General features: G+C 38.1%; 4 protein-coding genes across 7 annotated transcripts in view; 2 read left to right on the top strand and 2 right to left on the bottom strand.

Moving 5' to 3' along the window:
- The window catches only part of LOC107740288 (deoxynucleotidyltransferase terminal-interacting protein 1), a 5,310-nt gene extending 4,369 nt beyond the window's left edge, over nucleotides 1-941 (top strand). For both annotated transcript variants that reach the window (XM_016552671.1, XM_016552669.1), the window contains exon 13: nucleotides 469-941. In XM_016552671.1, coding sequence (XP_016408157.1) covers nucleotides 469-586 — 118 coding nt within the window. In that variant the 3' untranslated portion in view covers nucleotides 587-941. The remainder of the gene's footprint in view (nucleotides 1-468) is intronic.
- Nucleotides 942-1,618: 677 nt separating this feature from the next.
- Nucleotides 1,619-4,388, top strand: LOC107740287 (ubiquitin-conjugating enzyme E2 C-like). Its single transcript, XM_016552668.1, has 7 exons — nucleotides 1,619-1,705; nucleotides 2,288-2,398; nucleotides 3,236-3,263; nucleotides 3,344-3,430; nucleotides 3,551-3,755; nucleotides 4,067-4,126; nucleotides 4,248-4,388. Exons 2-7 carry the CDS (start codon nucleotides 2,298-2,300, stop codon nucleotides 4,283-4,285), a joined length of 519 nt encoding a protein of 172 aa, XP_016408154.1. The 5' UTR covers nucleotides 1,619-1,705; nucleotides 2,288-2,297; the 3' UTR covers nucleotides 4,286-4,388.
- A 120-nt stretch (nucleotides 4,389-4,508) lies between these two features.
- Nucleotides 4,509-6,042, bottom strand: LOC107740286 (regulator of G-protein signaling 9-binding protein-like). Of its 2 annotated transcripts, XM_016552666.1 has the most exons (3): nucleotides 6,004-6,042; nucleotides 5,408-5,636; nucleotides 4,509-5,231 (listed from the first exon to the last, which is right to left on the bottom strand). In XM_016552666.1, the coding sequence occupies exons 2-3, from the start codon at nucleotides 5,607-5,609 to the stop codon at nucleotides 4,696-4,698; spliced, it is 738 nt and encodes a 245-aa protein (XP_016408152.1). In that variant the 5' UTR covers nucleotides 5,610-5,636; nucleotides 6,004-6,042; the 3' UTR covers nucleotides 4,509-4,695. The 2 variants fall into 2 exon arrangements, with proteins under 2 accessions (XP_016408152.1, XP_016408153.1); XM_016552667.1 differs by lacking the exon at nucleotides 6,004-6,042 and having other exon boundaries at nucleotides 5,408-5,722.
- Nucleotides 6,043-7,659: 1,617 nt separating this feature from the next.
- On the bottom strand, nucleotides 7,660-15,085 carry LOC107740256 (E3 ubiquitin-protein ligase RNF182-like). Of its 2 annotated transcripts, none has more exons than XM_016552618.1 (2): nucleotides 14,824-15,085; nucleotides 7,660-10,595 (listed from the first exon to the last, which is right to left on the bottom strand). In XM_016552618.1, the coding sequence occupies exon 2, from the start codon at nucleotides 8,990-8,992 to the stop codon at nucleotides 8,249-8,251; it is 744 nt and encodes a 247-aa protein (XP_016408104.1). In that variant the 5' UTR covers nucleotides 8,993-10,595; nucleotides 14,824-15,085; the 3' UTR covers nucleotides 7,660-8,248. The 2 variants fall into 2 exon arrangements, with proteins under 2 accessions (XP_016408104.1, XP_016408103.1); XM_016552617.1 differs by having other exon boundaries at nucleotides 7,660-9,684.
- Nucleotides 15,086-16,243: the final 1,158 nt, after the last annotated feature.

The raw sequence follows: 16,243 nt of genomic DNA, 5'->3' as shown, positions 1-16,243 counted from the left end.
ATGTTAACTGATGGACTGGAGTGGTGTGGATTACTTGTGGATTATTGTGATGTTTTTATCAGCTGTTTGGACGCTCATTCTGACGGCACCCATTCACTGCAGAGCATCCATTGGTGAGCAAGTGATGGAATGCTACATTTCTCCAAATCTGACGAAGAAACAAACTCATCTACATCTTGAATGGCCTGAGGGTGAGTGAATTTTCTGCAAATTTTCATTTTTGGGTGTATTACTCCTTTAATAAAGGAATAAATTACCCAAAAATGAAGTATTACATTACAATTGGTCATCGTCTTATTTAAACTCTCTCTTCTCAGGCCTATCTGCTAATAGAAGAGGATATTCTTGATCTTGCCCGAAGTGAAGACTACAAGTAAATAAACATTTTCTTACTAAATAAAACATATGAAAGACTGATGAATGAATTTTACAGGCAACATGCATCATGAAATTTTCTTTGAATCTTAGGGACTGTCCTGACTTGAAGCTGGATGAGTTGAAACCATTTCTAGTGCCAATATGGATGGTGGAGAAGATGCAGAAGGCAATGGAAGCACAGAAAACAGAAAATGATCTTGTCATATAGTGCCACGCAAGTCGTTGGACAACGGACACTCTTGAGTGTTACCAATTTATCATAACTGTAACTTTTTGTTGTTTATTTTGTTTGTGCGATGTTCATAGTAGACCCAGGCATTATGATCAAGTTGCCCAGAAATTGTTGCATTGGGGGTTCACTTGGCAAATAAAAATTCCACATTTCATTTCACACGCTATTGTCTAAACTGGTCTAGATCTGATTTCTTTTTTCTGGCAACAAATGTGTGCTTTTTTCATGACTTGGTTTTTAAAATACTTGAATATCTAATGAGGCACATATAGAGCCTTAATTATTATTTTTTTTAAATAATGTGGTTAATGTACATTTTGTATGTTTGTGTTTATGTGTTTCCCATGATTCTATGTCCTATTTTTTTTAAACAAATAAATTTTATGAAATGTCATATCTGCTTTAAAATGGAATTGATTGTTATTTTCATTTCCCACTTATTTCTCTTTTTAAATATATTGCATTGTTCTAAAAAAAAAACTAAGAAGCTACTTCTCTCTCCGCAGAACTATACATCGAGCCATGATGGTTTTTACCTTATAGTTTCTTTTGTAACTTAAATGTTTTATTTTTTAAATGAAATGAAAAAAATGTAATTGACTGATTTTATAGCTTATTAAAAATGTGGAGGGTTGGTAAGTATTTAAATTATTTTCTAAATGAATTTCATACCTGTTACACTCACCTAATGTCTGTTATAACTGAAAATGTAGAACAGTTTATTAATGCATGCAAGTATATTTACCAATAAACAGTCTTGTGCTAAATGGTGTTTTTAAATGAATACGCAAATTTGTAACTAGTAAAACTAACTCGTTTGGTGCACTGAATGACTCAAACTAGTCAACGGTTATAAACACACCCACCTGGCCGTATTACCCAATCAAATCAAAGTGTTGTGCCTAGCATCAGTGCTGATTGGTTGCTAAGCATTCGCTTTGTTCGTAATCTGTGCTTCTGATTGGTTGAACTGATGGTAAGGCGGAGAATTCCGTTGGGCAACTTAAGTTTAAACAGGGGCGGGATGTGATTTAAACATTTCGTACAGCGAATCGATCGGTTAGTTAGTATTGTCGACTGCACTGAACAGAGCCGGTAATAATACGAATCATTTAAATGATACTGCTTTTAATGTGTATATATATGAAGATTATTTATATACGATTTATTGTTATGTTGCGGTATAGTTGGTTTGTTTATATAAATTAACTGTTAGCGCATTCGCTAGCCAAAGACTTTAACTTGAGAGTGTGTTTGTCAACGTTGTCGTTGATTATATTTAAGCTTTAGGTAGCATAGATATGTTTTTAAATCGTTAGTTTTATAAGACGCTTGCTTTTATGTACGTCGGTTTGTTTAGCTTCTCACCGGCTGCTATATTTTGAGTAGGCCTATAGCCGTTTACCTCACATTCGAATGAGAACCCGTTAACTACACGAGGACGAAAACGAAGCAATTTCAGTTCTGCTAGTTCTTAAAAACGCAGTTCGTTTCAGCCTCCAGTTTCCATTCACTCGATTCAGTTTCCTTCCGCCGGTTAGTTTAGTTTGACATGAAGCTCCCTGACGCAAAGTATACAACGCAAACGAGCTTTCTGTGTTGTAAACCGCTTTGACTGATGTAACGTTAGATGTGCGCGTTTTAACAAAGTGTTTTCCTCCTGTCAACCCATCACAGATCTGACGCGATGGCCTCTCAGAATATGGACCCCGCGGCAGCCTCGTCCACAGCAGCGCTGAAGGGCAGCGAAACTAGCGGAAGCGTGTCGAAAGGATCCGTCACTAAAAGGTTTGATTGCTGATCATATTCCCTTTAAATGTACTAAACGCTTCTATGTGCGACACACTGGCCGTTCTCAGAAAGAAATGCATGTAGGATTCCTATCGGGATTTATTTCATAACTTGAAATAAATTCTAATGGAATCAAATAACATTCTTCTGTAACAACTACAGTTCCTACAGGCTTGTTTATTTTTTTAGTTTCGGTTGGGAAAAGTATATTCTTAATCGGAACAGTATTTGTATTGAAAAACTGTGTATTGCACTTGAATTAAACCATATCAAGCGAGCAAGAGTCCTGCTCAGTACTGTTTATTGAACTTGTAATAAAGGCAGAATCACAAGAAGTTCATACTGAGTAACATATGATTTCTGATAAAAGAAATTTTATCAGAATTTTTTTTTTTAATTTTCCAATTATACTGTCAACAAATTGTTCCAAAAGTAGTCAGTGCATCTAACTTTGCATGTAATCAAACAATACACAGATTCTCTTTCCATGTTAAAGAAATAACTCTGGGGTTTATAAGATGTTTTAAAGTCCTTTAAATGTGTTGTGATGTCCAACAGGAACGTTTACGTTATTGGTATTCATAATTGAGAGCTAGAAAGTACTTATAGTTTGAATGGAAATCCATTAGGACTTTTTGTGCCTAGCGGACGCTAGTTTCTCAATTTGTTTCACTGCGGTTAATACCATTTTTGCATTAATTTTGGCATCGGAAATGACAAAGACTGGCATTTAAAATCACTTTTTTTTTTTTCTTTTTTTTTTTACATTTTGTGATTGAAAATTAACATGAATAAAAAAAAAAAAAAATGCAATCTCTCCCTTTTCCTCCGTAGGCTTCAACAAGAGCTGATGACGCTAATGGTGAGACCTTTTTATACAGCTGGTATTTTGTTTGGCCTTTTTAACTGTAGTTTGTTAACTCAGTGCTTTGTTAAATGCAGATGTCAGGAGACAAGGGCATATCAGCGTTTCCAGAGTCTGACAATCTCTTCAAATGGATTGGCACAATAGATGGAGCTCAAGGAACGGTAAGAACAACTGTTGTTTTCTTCCCTGTGATGTAAGGAAATGGGTTTCTTACGTGCAACATACTAATCTAGATAATTAGAAGATTATACTTAAAACCATCTTTTTTTGTTCCTGATCAGGTTTATGAAGGTTTGAGGTACAAACTTTCACTGGAGTTTCCTAGCGGGTACCCCTACAATGCCCCTCGGGTGAAATTCATCACTGCGTGTTTCCACCCAAATGTTGATGAGAATGGCTTCATCTGCCTAGACATTTTAAAGGACAAGTGGTCCGCACTATATGATGTCCGCTCCATTCTATTGTCCGTTCAGAGTTTATTAGGAGGTAGGTTATGCTTTTGATATGAGTAGTGCTGAGCAAAATTCAGAAACTTGTACAACTTTCGATTCATGAGTTGAAATTTGGCCACAACCTTCAGGATGTTTAATTGAAATTAAACCACAACATGAAACACGTTTTCTGACACTATGATTATCCCCTGATAAATAGAAAACTGTTATTCAGATCTTTATTCATGTAAGGTCATCTACTTTCTCCTGTTATGTAAAGCAGCATGTCTGTTCTGATTCGTTTTCTTAAAGTAATTTACTAGCTGTCTTGTCTGGATCATTGTACTCATAAATTTCTTATTTTAGAACCCAACAATGATAGTCCAATGAACTCTGCGGCTGCTGAACTATGGGATGACCAGGAAGGTAACTGATCATGCCAGAGTCAAGCAGTTGTTTGAAACTGCAGTATTTTTAGAGAATTGTTTCTAGTTCAGTGTTTTGGTAAATTATGCATCTAACGCATTTCTAATCACTTTTGTTGCAGCCTTCAAAGCCCATTTGCACGCAACCTACAAGAACTGACCATGAACATTAACGTCTGCCTCTTGTTTTATCCGTGTCCATTTTCTTGTTCGTAATAATGTACATTTTCTGTAATGGGTCTCTGTGTATATTATTTCCATGTTGTATTAAACTTGCCTGAATAAAATGCTGATTGAATTGAGTTTGTGGAGTAAAGGGAGGGAAAATAAGACCAGAATGTTAAATATTTGCCTTTTTTTTTTCTTTTTTCTTTTTTATCTATAGAATAAAAAGGCATTGTAGTGCACAACTGATCAGGCAAGAATATAGTTTGAAAAATGTTCTGTTTAATTTAAAGGTTTACAGAGTATAATGGTCAACAATTATAACTTGTGTTATTGGGGGGAAAAAAAGTTATTGCAGAATGTATGTCTCGATTTCGAAACTTATATTTAACCCAGTTTCAGAACCTAGCTAAGCAGGCATAGTAGACAGCCTACTTTGCAGTTGTGGTGATTGCAACAACCTGATGTACTATTTTGGGACACCACCTCCACTTCCATGATGTCCTCCAAGCTTTCATCCTCTTCTTGCCCACCATCTTGGGTCGAAACGCCTTCTACCCAGGCTTCTTGTGTGGGTTCAACAGACCACAGTGGAACATTAACTCTTTGAAACATTTCTTCAAGCAGAACATCAATCTCCACTATGTGGTTCTTCAGGTCTGGGCTTGCAGTCTCCTCTACTGATAACCATGGTGTTTGCACCATGGCTGCCCGAGCTGCTACTTCCGAAGTTCCACCCGCATAACCTGCGTTGATGAGGGCTTGTCGATCTTTGCGCTGGGTCAGAGGGAATATCTCTTGCAAGACTTTGACCTTCTTTAGGTCCCGCTGGAAGTTTTCCAAACTGGACAAGATCATCACCCAAAGTCGTTCAACCTGTTCTTTGTCCTCTTGTCCTTGCTCCATTTCTATCAGCAGACTTAGCAGCCTCCGGTGAAGCCCTGAAACACGAGTCGATCAAGTCAACTCTCAACAGTTTGAATGTGGCGTAATTGAATATGGCCAGCCGCTAGTTTTTGCAGTGCAGAAAAATACAGAAAGGGCAATGTAAAATTTCTGCACCACTAGCATCGCCAAACTGTTTCCTGCCTGTCTTCTGTTTCTACTTCAGTCTTACCTGAGCATATTTTATGAGCTACTGTCCTGGTTTCTTCCAGCTCCTCTCTAAGGAAGCTCCCATCCATGTTGCTCCCCAGGGAGGTGGCCATTTGCTGGAAGCAGGCTGTCACTTTGCTCAGGGCGGCCTGTGCCCGCTCGCATTCATTCACCTGCCTCTTTCTGGTTTGGATTTCCACCACCGACTGCCGCCAGCGACTCATTACCACTCATGTGGTGAACGACCTAAACTTAAGAATATTTAAGAGTTATTGTTGGTCTCAATATCAGAATTGGTCTGGCCTATTCTGAACTAAAATATTTGAAATTATATATGGCGTCGATTTGGTCTTAACTAGATGATGTGAAACTTTTAAATCTTGTAGTTTTACTTTTTCTCGATCTAATCCCAATTAAATGAATAGACCATAACCATTTCTTTTGCTTACACACAGAAATTATTTGCCGCCTTCATTAGCCTGGTTAATTATTTTTAAGTTCTCTTTTAAGAACGCTTGCACCACTTTGAAACACTTTATTTTGCCTTATTTCTGATTCAATTTAAAGGCTACACCCATTTGTATGCCTAACATTTTATAAAAGAAAAAAGCCACTTACTGGTAACTGAGCCTCAAAGAAATCCGTCTGATTTCATAGCCTTCGGAAAGTTGCGAGTTGTTTTGACAGTCCTGTTTCTCAGTGTGATTACATCCGTTGGAGACACTTCTGCCAACCTCCTTGTATTTGTACGCTCACCTATGTTCTTTTTTCCAAAGCTTTTATAGAGGCCGGTCTTCAGGGACACTTGTTAAAATTAGGCCCAAACCTTGCAGTCCATGCTCCCAGAATACCTTGCGCTGGAGATCATTATGTCAAAGTTCTTTCTTTCTCAGAAACACATGTAGTGTAGGGAGGACAAGGTTTTCGATCAAGAGATCCATACATAATGAATTTCTATGTGCGGTTGTCTGTATACTGTATATGTGTGCTTGTGGGAGTGTGTGTGTAATAATGTGTGTGCTGTGCACAGTGGTTTATGTGAAGTTAATTGTCCACAGGGAGAGTGGTATGGTATTGTGGAGGAACAGACGGAGATCCTTTATTGACTCCCTTGTGGTTACTTGGGCTTGTTTGAAAGCTGTGTGCCGCTTGATGCAACACGTATGCTCCCATGGGTCAAATCTCCTGAGCAACACCAGTAATATTAACTCGTTCAGTTAGCAAAACAGCAAAGCTGTAATAGGCACTGACATAATTCCGCAGTCATAATTATAATCAACTTCACACACTTAAAATTGTGATGTAGGAGAGTATTCCTTTTATATTAAGATTCGTTAATTGCTTAATTCATTACATTTTAGGATGCCAATTGCAAAGAAAATCCAATGTATCCTTTGGTTGTCCTTTTTCAGAACTATCCACCTTTTTCCTAACAAACCTACTGCATTTTAAATTATGGGAGGTACTTCCAAAGATTGCACTACAAATAATCCTTATCCATTATTTTGACTGAATGGGCTGTAAGTTTTCATTCACTTTCTATTTTCAGAAGAATAAATATAAAAAAACAATAATTGTGGTCTGCTTTCCAAATTTAATTTATGATATACCGTTTAACTATGAATAATTCCCTGGAATGCACTAAGAATCTTTCATTTTTCTCCCCAAATCCTCTTGTCTATTTCCAGGTTTGTTTTCACACAGATGCTGTAAAATGTAATTGTTACGAAATATAGACACATATCACTATAATGATATTTAACACGTCCGTAACATTGCTGCAGATAGGAGGAGAATTTTAGGAGTTATTTATGGTATGTTAAGGAGGGGGCTTTGTAGAAAACGAAGCGTTTGAGAGAGGCGGGGCATAGAGGACTGTACAGTATGTACAGTATTTGAAAAATAATGTGTTTTTTGAACATTAAAGCATGTCAACATATTCTGTTACACCAAATACACAAAATAATGATCTTTAAAAAAGCATCATATGACCCCTTTAATGCTTTTACACTTAAAGTTTTAATTTATTTAATACATTTAAATTTTTACACTTTTAACGATCGATGGTTGAAGGGTGAGTAAAATAATGTCACCTCATTGTACCCAGTTTTTGAAAATGCTTATTGCATTCATAGAGCGAACCTTTTGCTGATTGTTTAGTGTAAACGGAAGTTACTCCCATAATTTGTGCAAAGCATCATGGGACATAGGAAAAAGGTGGGTACTCAAAACAGTGTTCAAGTATGGTAAGTGTACTTCACATTTTAATCTGGAGTTCTGTTAGATATGGAAGAATCTTTATTGAATATCTAACAGGTGGCTTTAAAGTATTTGTTCATTCTCATAGCAATGACAAACACAAATTCACTTATTTTACATATACATTACAGCTTGGCCACTGACATGCCTTACAAAGGCAACTAGGAACTTCAACGAGAACATTGAGACAATGATTGAAATTATACCACAGATATTCAGAAGAGAACAGAAAACGAACCAATTCATCTAGTACTGTTGAACACATCCTGTGGTTTCCATATTAAAGTGTGGAAGGACTTCATTCTCTGTTGCGTGTTATTTATATCACAGCTGTTGAAGACCCATTGGATGAGCTAGACACTATACAAAACCACAGCGATCTGATGCAGTCCAAAATCAATACCTCCAGCTTGCATTGGTAATCAAGCTTCAACTGCTAAAGTCAAGTACAGTTGGCCCTGCATATAATGTGAGGTGAGTTACAAGGAGTTCACTGGTAGATGCTGGTATAATCTGGTGTGACGGAAAAAATGCGGTGTCTGGAATTAGTAGATATGCGTCAATCATTTGGCTTTTGTTCTTTTACAGGACCGACCGTAGGGTGTTATGTGGCGATGGCCTCCATGATCTCGTGGCACAGACATTGGCAGAAGCCGTAGAACACACAAAGGACCAGGGTGGAGGGCACCAGGCTGACCAAGATCACTCCCATCGTGAGCTGCTGGATCATCAGCAAGTAGATCCCCAGTGGCAGCGAGCTAAAGTAGACCAGGCAGAGGAAACCCATTAGAAAGCGAGGGACCGAACGAGACGTCCAAGCCCGACACTTCTGCACGGGAAGGTGGCAAGGCAAGGAGTCCAAGCTGGCCGGCCGATACAAGCGCACCATGTTCAACATGCTCATAGAGTCCGAGGACTGCGACTCTCCAGGGATTTCCATGATTGTGATGACGAGGCAGTCGGAGGAGCTGTGGGCCTGCTCGCCTCCGCTTAGGCTGTTGGGCGTCAAAAGGACCTCACCGCTGGGTGTGGTGCCGCTCTTACGCGCCCGGTCCTGGTAAGTCAGAATAGCCAAAATGTTGCTGTCATCTTGAAGCAACCAGATCTCCTCGTCAGGGACGTGAGTCTCGTGGCGACAGAAGGGACAGCTGATGATGCTCGGTGACGAGTCCAGCTCCACCATCTTCTTTAGACATTTGGCACAGACCCGGTGCAAGCAGCTCAACACCTTGGGCTTGTGGGCTCGGGTGTCAAAGCGATTGTAGCAGATCTTGCACTCCAGTTCCTCCACCGTATAAATCACCGGTGCCTGGGAGCTCTCAGTCTCTGAGTCGGACTTCTGGCTCATCCTGAGAGATGGAGCTTGGCCACAGCCGAGAGGAGCGAAAGAGTCAGGAAGCAGGTGCAAATGTTCAAATTAAGCAAATTTTAGTATGCTATAGGAGCAGCACCTGAGCACTGTCCTTGATAGCCCTTATTTTTCTGCTTTGCGTTTGTTTTTCACCAAAAAGGATTGCTTAAATTCATCTTTTCAAGAGCTTGCAGCATATACTGCTGATTAGAAGTCCACAAAAGCAAACTTGAGTCTTGACGGAAAGCTTAACATTATACATATGTCCATGATAAGACACCCTGATGTATATATGACAAGCAGATTATACTAAAACACAATACAGAAATTCATTGCATGCTAAATGAGGATCTCCATTCACTGTCCGCACTCAATTAAAGAACTTACTTGGGTTTTTCCAGCATGGTTTAGAGAAAGACAAAACCAAAGAAGCAATAAAGAAATAAAGTTAGTTGACATAAGAGAGGTCCAAAAATAAGTTCCTTTGAAATCAGAGTCTGGACACAGAGCGTGTTTTTGCCTTGTTATCCATAACTGATTCTAGAATGATGTGGAAGAAACGCAGATTCGGATAAAGTCAGCAGAATCATCCTGAATACTGCCAGATATTTTCTTCCAGTAATGGCTACACTTGATTATGACCTTCAACTCTGAATGCTCACATTGTCCCTCCAAGCACTTTGTTCATTCTGCAAAAAAATGAGAGAAGACACAGACGTGTTATGTAGATAAGAATGTAATTGTTTGCAAAATGCCAAATGTTAACACTTTGCGGCAGATCTGAAGAACGCAAGAGGGAATAGCTTGATATCTGTACTTACCTTGTGTGAGTAAAACCCTTCTAGTGTCGTTGAGCCAGCACCGCTAAAAACCCTTTGCATTCATCAAGCCCTTCCTATCAGGTGTATAGATGTCAACATAGGGGTGGGTGTGTGTGATAGAAAGCATGCACACCGCCGGCCAAAAACAGTTCTAGTTGTTCCTCCCAATATCAAGGTTAGTGGCTAGTTGTTGACTTTTTTATGTCAAATTCCTAAACTTTTATCCCCAGTATTTGGTTACATCCTTGTATATGGCAAAAATGTATGTTTCATTGACTACTTTGCTAAAATAGTGGCTAAAGGAGATCCTCATTTGCGCTAGCCATAGGCGTGGCAAGCCATTCAAGCGAAGGCCATATAAGTTGATTACAAATGTAATTAGCTCCTGTATTTCTTGATTCCCTGTGGACGTGACTCACTCCTATCTGACAGAGAGGCAAACAAGTGATGCAAGTGGATGTTAAAAAGAGAGCGGCAAACATGCAAATTTAATTCCCATTACGAGACATTTCATTGTTTTTCCTCCTCTCTCTTTCCATGTCTCAAAGCGCAGGTTGTTCGAATTTGAAGCCAGTCTATAAATAGCATGCGTGCGGTGCTAGAGGACACAGCGTCCCCCCCCCCAATCTTGATGACTGTGATAAGAACTGTCACACACTCACACACACTCGTGTCCAACAGTCGAGGATGCAGTGATGCGCTGAAATTATGACTTTGACATTGTATGGCAGCTTGTCTCTAAGGGTTCCTCAGCTCGGTCATGTAAATGGCAGCAGAGTCTGTTGAATAAAAGCCAGTGGGTCAAAACTGACATCCAAGATGAAGCGAGAGGAGCGAAGGTTAAAAGAACACAACCGTCATACAGAATTTATTTGCCATTAAAACTGCAGCGAGTCAATACATGCTAAGGGCGCATCTACATTTAGCTGAGTAATCAATGCAGTTGCAGTAGAATATATTAACTGCATTATACTTGGCTGCAGACATGGTTGCAGTTTTCAGTGGCTTATAAATAAAGATCTTTATTCAGATGAAGAATGTGCTATTTTTAAATGCAATTTGTGTGCTGCTGAAATTCAGGGGCTGGATCTGAATTTATCATCATGTTGGCTTTAAAAACACATTGGCAAGAAAACTGAGCATGTGTAGCCTAGAATGGCAAACATATGCATCTGCCTAAATTAGTTAATACTTCTGGACCATGTCTTACGAAACCTGTCAGAAATATGAAGAAAAAGAAATTCAAGTTTTAAAATAATTTTTAGGACAATTTTGTTTATTTTTATATGTGAGGTGGAGACCTTATAGTAATTAATTACATTTAGAAACCATTAAGAATAATGGGAATTAAAACTAAAATAAAAAAATCCTCAACTCATTTAAGTAATGAGAAATATGGAGAAAATGTGCTTAATTGTCATGAAAATCTCAATACAAAAAAAATCATTATTGGTCTTAAATTAAGTTTAATTGTCTTTATAAAATGTAATTTCTTCATTTTTATTATTATTATTTTTTTTAGGTAAAGTGCACATGTTTGTTGAGATACTCTCGAAAATTCTCAATACTGAGCTCTGTAATGAAAAATCTATTTCTATTTACTTAAATCATTGTCCGTTCAGGATATCTAAAGTGTCCTGTTTCTAAAATAATTGAATTTGAAAAGTGATAATGATGAAAAGTGTCAGTTGGTGTTTGTCATCTTCTTGCTGGGGTGACCTGTAGTGCCAGTAACCGCAGGAGATGATTGCGTCTGTGTGTAGGCTATGTGTTTGTGTGAGAAGCGGAAATAAAGATGCAAGGGGCGTTCACAGGAAAACACCATCTGTGTCCTGGTCCTGTGGGTTACATAAATAATACCAGTTCACCTGCCTGCTCCAATGTTTACGTCAACTTTTGAGGAGCATGCAGGCCTTCTGAAATGCTTCTTATTTTCAGTGTTAGTTTGAACATATAAACCTTTATTTTTTGCTCATTAAATTAATTACACTCTCTAGGATATATAATAACTCCATGTTAAGTTTAAATGGGTTAAAAAAAGGAATACTTATAATAATGCTCTGAATTTAGACCCTAGATGCATGTTAATCATCACTGATCAGTCATTTAAGTCAAACTGGTGGTTCCAGGCTAACAACTTATGTTTACAAACCACAGATGACTGAGTTCAGTTAGATACTCCAATAAAGCCTGTTTTATTAGTTGGAATAAAGCGGATGTGTCATGTTTCTTTTTCTCTTTTTCAGTTCCTAGACAGGAAGCTTTTTTACACTAGTGCCACAAAATGCACATTAGATGTGTAATTGATGCTTGAGAATTACAGGAGTGGATCAGGACTGAAACTAAATTCTGCAGGAAGGTACAGATCTCCTTGTGAAGGACCATTTAAAACTGACAGAACGAGGAAAATCATAAAATCACACAAAAAAAGCAATATTCTCTACCACTAGCAGAATTACAATCCAAACAGCATTTACAACTTATTGTATTTCTGTAATGTGATGTATTTCCAAGTATAACTCATATTCAGTTAGTTACAAATTGACTTTTATCCATTTTATCCACCAGAAACCCTTCTGAAATGCCACCGGCACACATTTGAGTAGGCTTTTGACTGGGATGTGGAAGCTAAAGATCAAGTTCATCCTCAAGAGCGTCTCTTCATAGATCACTGGTAACAATTCTTCATATTTATTGTTAGTTGCTATTGTTTCAGTAAATAGCTATAAATTACTGTTAACTACTGGCAAGATTCTAGAAAGGCTACATTACGTACAACAATAATGGCAGTAGTTATCTGGCCGTGTAGCCTGGTGATGTCAGCCAAAAAGTTGTTTCATATGACTGACAACGAAGCATTTTTTATATTGTGAACTTCAAAATAACATCTGGGATGTGTATTAAGAAAGTAATATTGGCACCTAGTTCAACATCTTGAAAGGAATGTGGTGTATTATCAGTAAGCGATGCACCTACAATTGATTTCTGTGCAAAACTAATGAGACCGAATGCACAATACAGGTAAATAAATCTCCTATCAATTCATTTTGACCAGTAATTTAATTTCTGCCAGAACTGACAGTAACTCATCGCACCCAGCGGAGCCGTTCTGGACATCAGCACTAAATGTACCTTTGTCTTGACAACTGAACGAAAGGATATCAGACTCTCCAGCAAAACAAGGAAAGTGATGAAGATAAACTGCTATAGAAGCATTACATACATTTTCAGACCAGTTCAATATGTTAAAAAAGCTTTTAAAAACAGTAACAAAGAGTTGCTGTTAAATATAGTGTGCAATCAGAGTCAAATCTACAAATTTATCCATTTGGTTTTTCATTATAGATACAAATAACTGGTCTCTTTTAAAACCAGTTTCATTTTGGAGCAGAGCCTTATTTTCTGTCACTTCTGGCCATGCAGTAAAAAAAGTGCTTGTTTTTTGTAGTTGTTGTTCCTGATTTAGTGTGACAGCTCAGTGAAGATTTCACATGCGAGTTAGCCATTCTATTCATTGAACCGCAGGTATGAAGCAGACCAACCCACACAGGTAACCAGTGGCCTAGTTTACAGTGACCCTGTCTGAGTCCTGGAAGAAGGGGTACAGCTATATGTGGGCCCAGATTTGGAAGAGAGATATTTTGTAATGTCACTAAAAGTCCTAAATGATCAACCCATCCTCAAGTGACCGCTAGGTTTTGCCAAGACATGCCATTTTGCAATCGGGAACATTGCCAAGGCTGAACACTGTCGCCATAAATATGTATAATCGGGGTTGAGGTGCAAAGCACTTCTTAGAATCTGTCCATCTCGCATGTTTTTCATGAAAGCTAGAATTGGACCCTTCTGTGCAATTCTGATGCTTTTAAACATACATTAATAGTTTTAATAATATGTTTGTTTCTTGCATCTAGCACTGACTCTTTAAAGTGGCGGACTCTATTAATGATGGCGTTCAAGAGGCTTTTTAGTGAGGTAAATACAATTCATCCTCCACATAAGACATTATATAACATGCTAAGTCTCTCTCACTCTCAGTTCTCTCAAGGACTGTATTCACAGTTCATTAGTGAGGAGTCTGACACTGCTAGATATCATGTGCTCAATACAATAACTCTTCAAATCATTCAAACAGCTCTTGACAACTGATTTGTGCATACTGTAATAACAGAAATAGGCTTATATTTATTTTATTTATTAAGCATTTTTAGGTGCAGGCTCATTCTCAGAAAGAGTTTGACTAATTTTCACATCCATCAGTTAAAATGTTGAGCGTTATGAGAGATATGTGCAATGCTTTAGTCATGGAGCCAGTTGGCAAACGATAAATGACAGGAAGACCTATGCAAATTAATTACCTTTAATTACATGAGCCGTTTATAAAACCATTATAGATAAGGTTCATATTAGGCTACTAATCGAACTAATACAATTTCAACAATCAACAGTCTCAGCAATCACTATTTTGCTCATTTAGCTACAAAAACATTCACAAGCTGCTATTTTAATGTCCATCGCTGGTTTAGATCCAACAGGTATGTTTTACATTAATCGATTCGGGTGGATTTTATTAGAGCAACAGAAGAACAACAAATGTACTGATATTATACAACGATTCTAGTTTTTGCATTAAACAAACACAAGTTGTGGCTAATCGCATAAATAACGATATCTGTCGCGGCGAGAATTACGATGTTTGTTATTTGACGATTTTACGTCGCGCCGTCGCTTTTCTAGCTCATAAGCCGTTTTAGTATTTAAATGACAGCTCGGATAAATCTGATTAATTATTAAAACTAATTTTCCTCACATGTTTGCTTTTGGAAAAAGTCGCGTTCCGCGACGTCGTGGCTAACGTATATGTCCATCGAATGCGTTGCGCTGAAGCGTTGTTTATGCGTTGAAAATTCGTATAAACATTTGATTAATCATTTAATGACAAGACTCGAGGTTTATATCATAAGCTGTAAACGTTTATAATCCGCAGTTATCGCCAATGACACTCACCCTCAGGTCTTGATTGCGGCTCGAAAACAGTCATTTCCAGCCTCGTCCTTCCAGTCCAACATAACAATCGTCTATTACCGCCACATTTTCCTTTTCTCGTCGCTTTGTGGTGAGTCACAGTCAATCTTGAGGTCCCATCTGTCCGACCACAACTGCTACATCCCCCTCATTGCGTTAATGCTACAGCATCAGAAGCTGCACGGATTTCTCCTCAGTGGTTGCTGTGGCAACAGGAGCCAGCGCGAGCTCCGACCGCTGTCCACCGAACTAACGCGTTTGACTTCTCTTACCGGACGCACGTGAGCACTGTAGTGCGAAGACGGTGATGATAGACAGGCTCCTTTGACGTTGATTCGGTTGTTTTTCAGACACGCAAGGATAATTTTGACATTGATTTCCCCCCAGAAAAACGTAATCTCATCAAGCGCATATTAAATCTACTGTGCATATTAATTGATTAGTATTTTTTCTCGTTTTATACAAGGTCATAATGAATAACAGTGTATTTTCAGAAATAAATTTGTTTTTATTATTGTCTAGGATGCTCTTTTGTCAGTGGTGTTATACTTGGGAACCAGTAACACCCCTGACAGTAACACTGTGAAATTGCCTTATTAAATCAGTTAACATGGCGGATGACACAGCAAAAACAACTAGATTAACAACCTGTCATAAAAGCATATTGGTAGACAGCACTGACAACGACCCTCGAAGCATGCAGCTGTGAAATAAAAAGGAGAAAGATGGTGGCATGTATGTGATGCAAGAAAATAATACAGAAAAAGTAATATTGTTACGACCTGTAAATGCTGTGGGTGCAAGGGGGTGCAACATTAAAAAAAGGAAATAAAATAAATTAATGTAAACTAAATATAAAGATCTAAAGTAAAAGGAAACCACAGTTAAAATGCATTAAATTTATTTATTTATTTTACAGTGGTTCAGTATATTCTTTATACAAATGTCTTGTCGAATTGCACATGACTAATAATTATAGATTATTTAATAGGTTAATTTGTAATTGAAACAAAGATTTTTGGAGGTTAGAAGAACATACTATTTATTTGGCGTTTATTTGTAATTATTGAAATATATATATATATCCTTCCTGCAGTGTAGTGGGATGTGTTTTCGATTCAGTGTAGTCTGTCACACTGCTGTCACTGCTTGAAATGTCATGTCAAGTACTCATTTTGATTAAAGAGACGCTTTCAAAGGTCAGTCCAGAAGATGGCGCCATTGTTGTTGCTAAGGAACACCGACCCTTATAAGGTGACATGAGGATGGACAGGTGTAAACGGCAGGAATCACTGTCATTCTAAAAATATCCGCGGCGCCTTTAAGAGTCTGAAAGATAACATAATAGATTCCCATTGCAGACTGTATTTACAACTTAAACCATAAAGGCCTAAAACGATAC

This window comes from Sinocyclocheilus rhinocerous, unplaced genomic scaffold (assembly GCF_001515625.1).
Source record: "Sinocyclocheilus rhinocerous isolate Xijiao unplaced genomic scaffold, SAMN03320098_v1.1 scaffold795, whole genome shotgun sequence".
NCBI lineage: Eukaryota > Metazoa > Chordata > Actinopteri > Cypriniformes > Cyprinidae > Sinocyclocheilus > Sinocyclocheilus rhinocerous.
This window is presented reverse-complemented; position numbering and strand designations above follow the sequence as displayed.

What these genes read in the sequence shown, in the direction of transcription:
- LOC107740287 (XM_016552668.1), top strand. Translation starts at nt 2,298, where the DNA reads ATGGCCTCTCAGAATATGGACCCCGCGGCAGCCTCGTCCACAGCAGCG. An exon ending in AAAGGATCCGTCACTAAAAG is followed by an intron (nt 2,399 to 3,235) that starts GTTTGATTGCTG and finishes TTTCCTCCGTAG; the next exon opens with GCTTCAACAAGAGCTGATGA. An exon ending in ACTATGGGATGACCAGGAAG is followed by an intron (nt 4,127 to 4,247) that starts GTAACTGATCAT and finishes CTTTTGTTGCAG; the next exon opens with CCTTCAAAGCCCATTTGCAC.
- LOC107740286 (XM_016552666.1), bottom strand. Translation starts at nt 5,609, where the DNA reads ATGAGTCGCTGGCGGCAGTCGGTGGTGGAAATCCAAACCAGAAAGAGG. An exon ending in AGCTCATAAAATATGCTCAG is followed by an intron (nt 5,232 to 5,407) that starts GTAAGACTGAAG and finishes CTCGTGTTTCAG; the next exon opens with GGCTTCACCGGAGGCTGCTA.
- LOC107740256 (XM_016552618.1), bottom strand. Translation starts at nt 8,992, where the DNA reads ATGAGCCAGAAGTCCGACTCAGAGACTGAGAGCTCCCAGGCACCGGTG.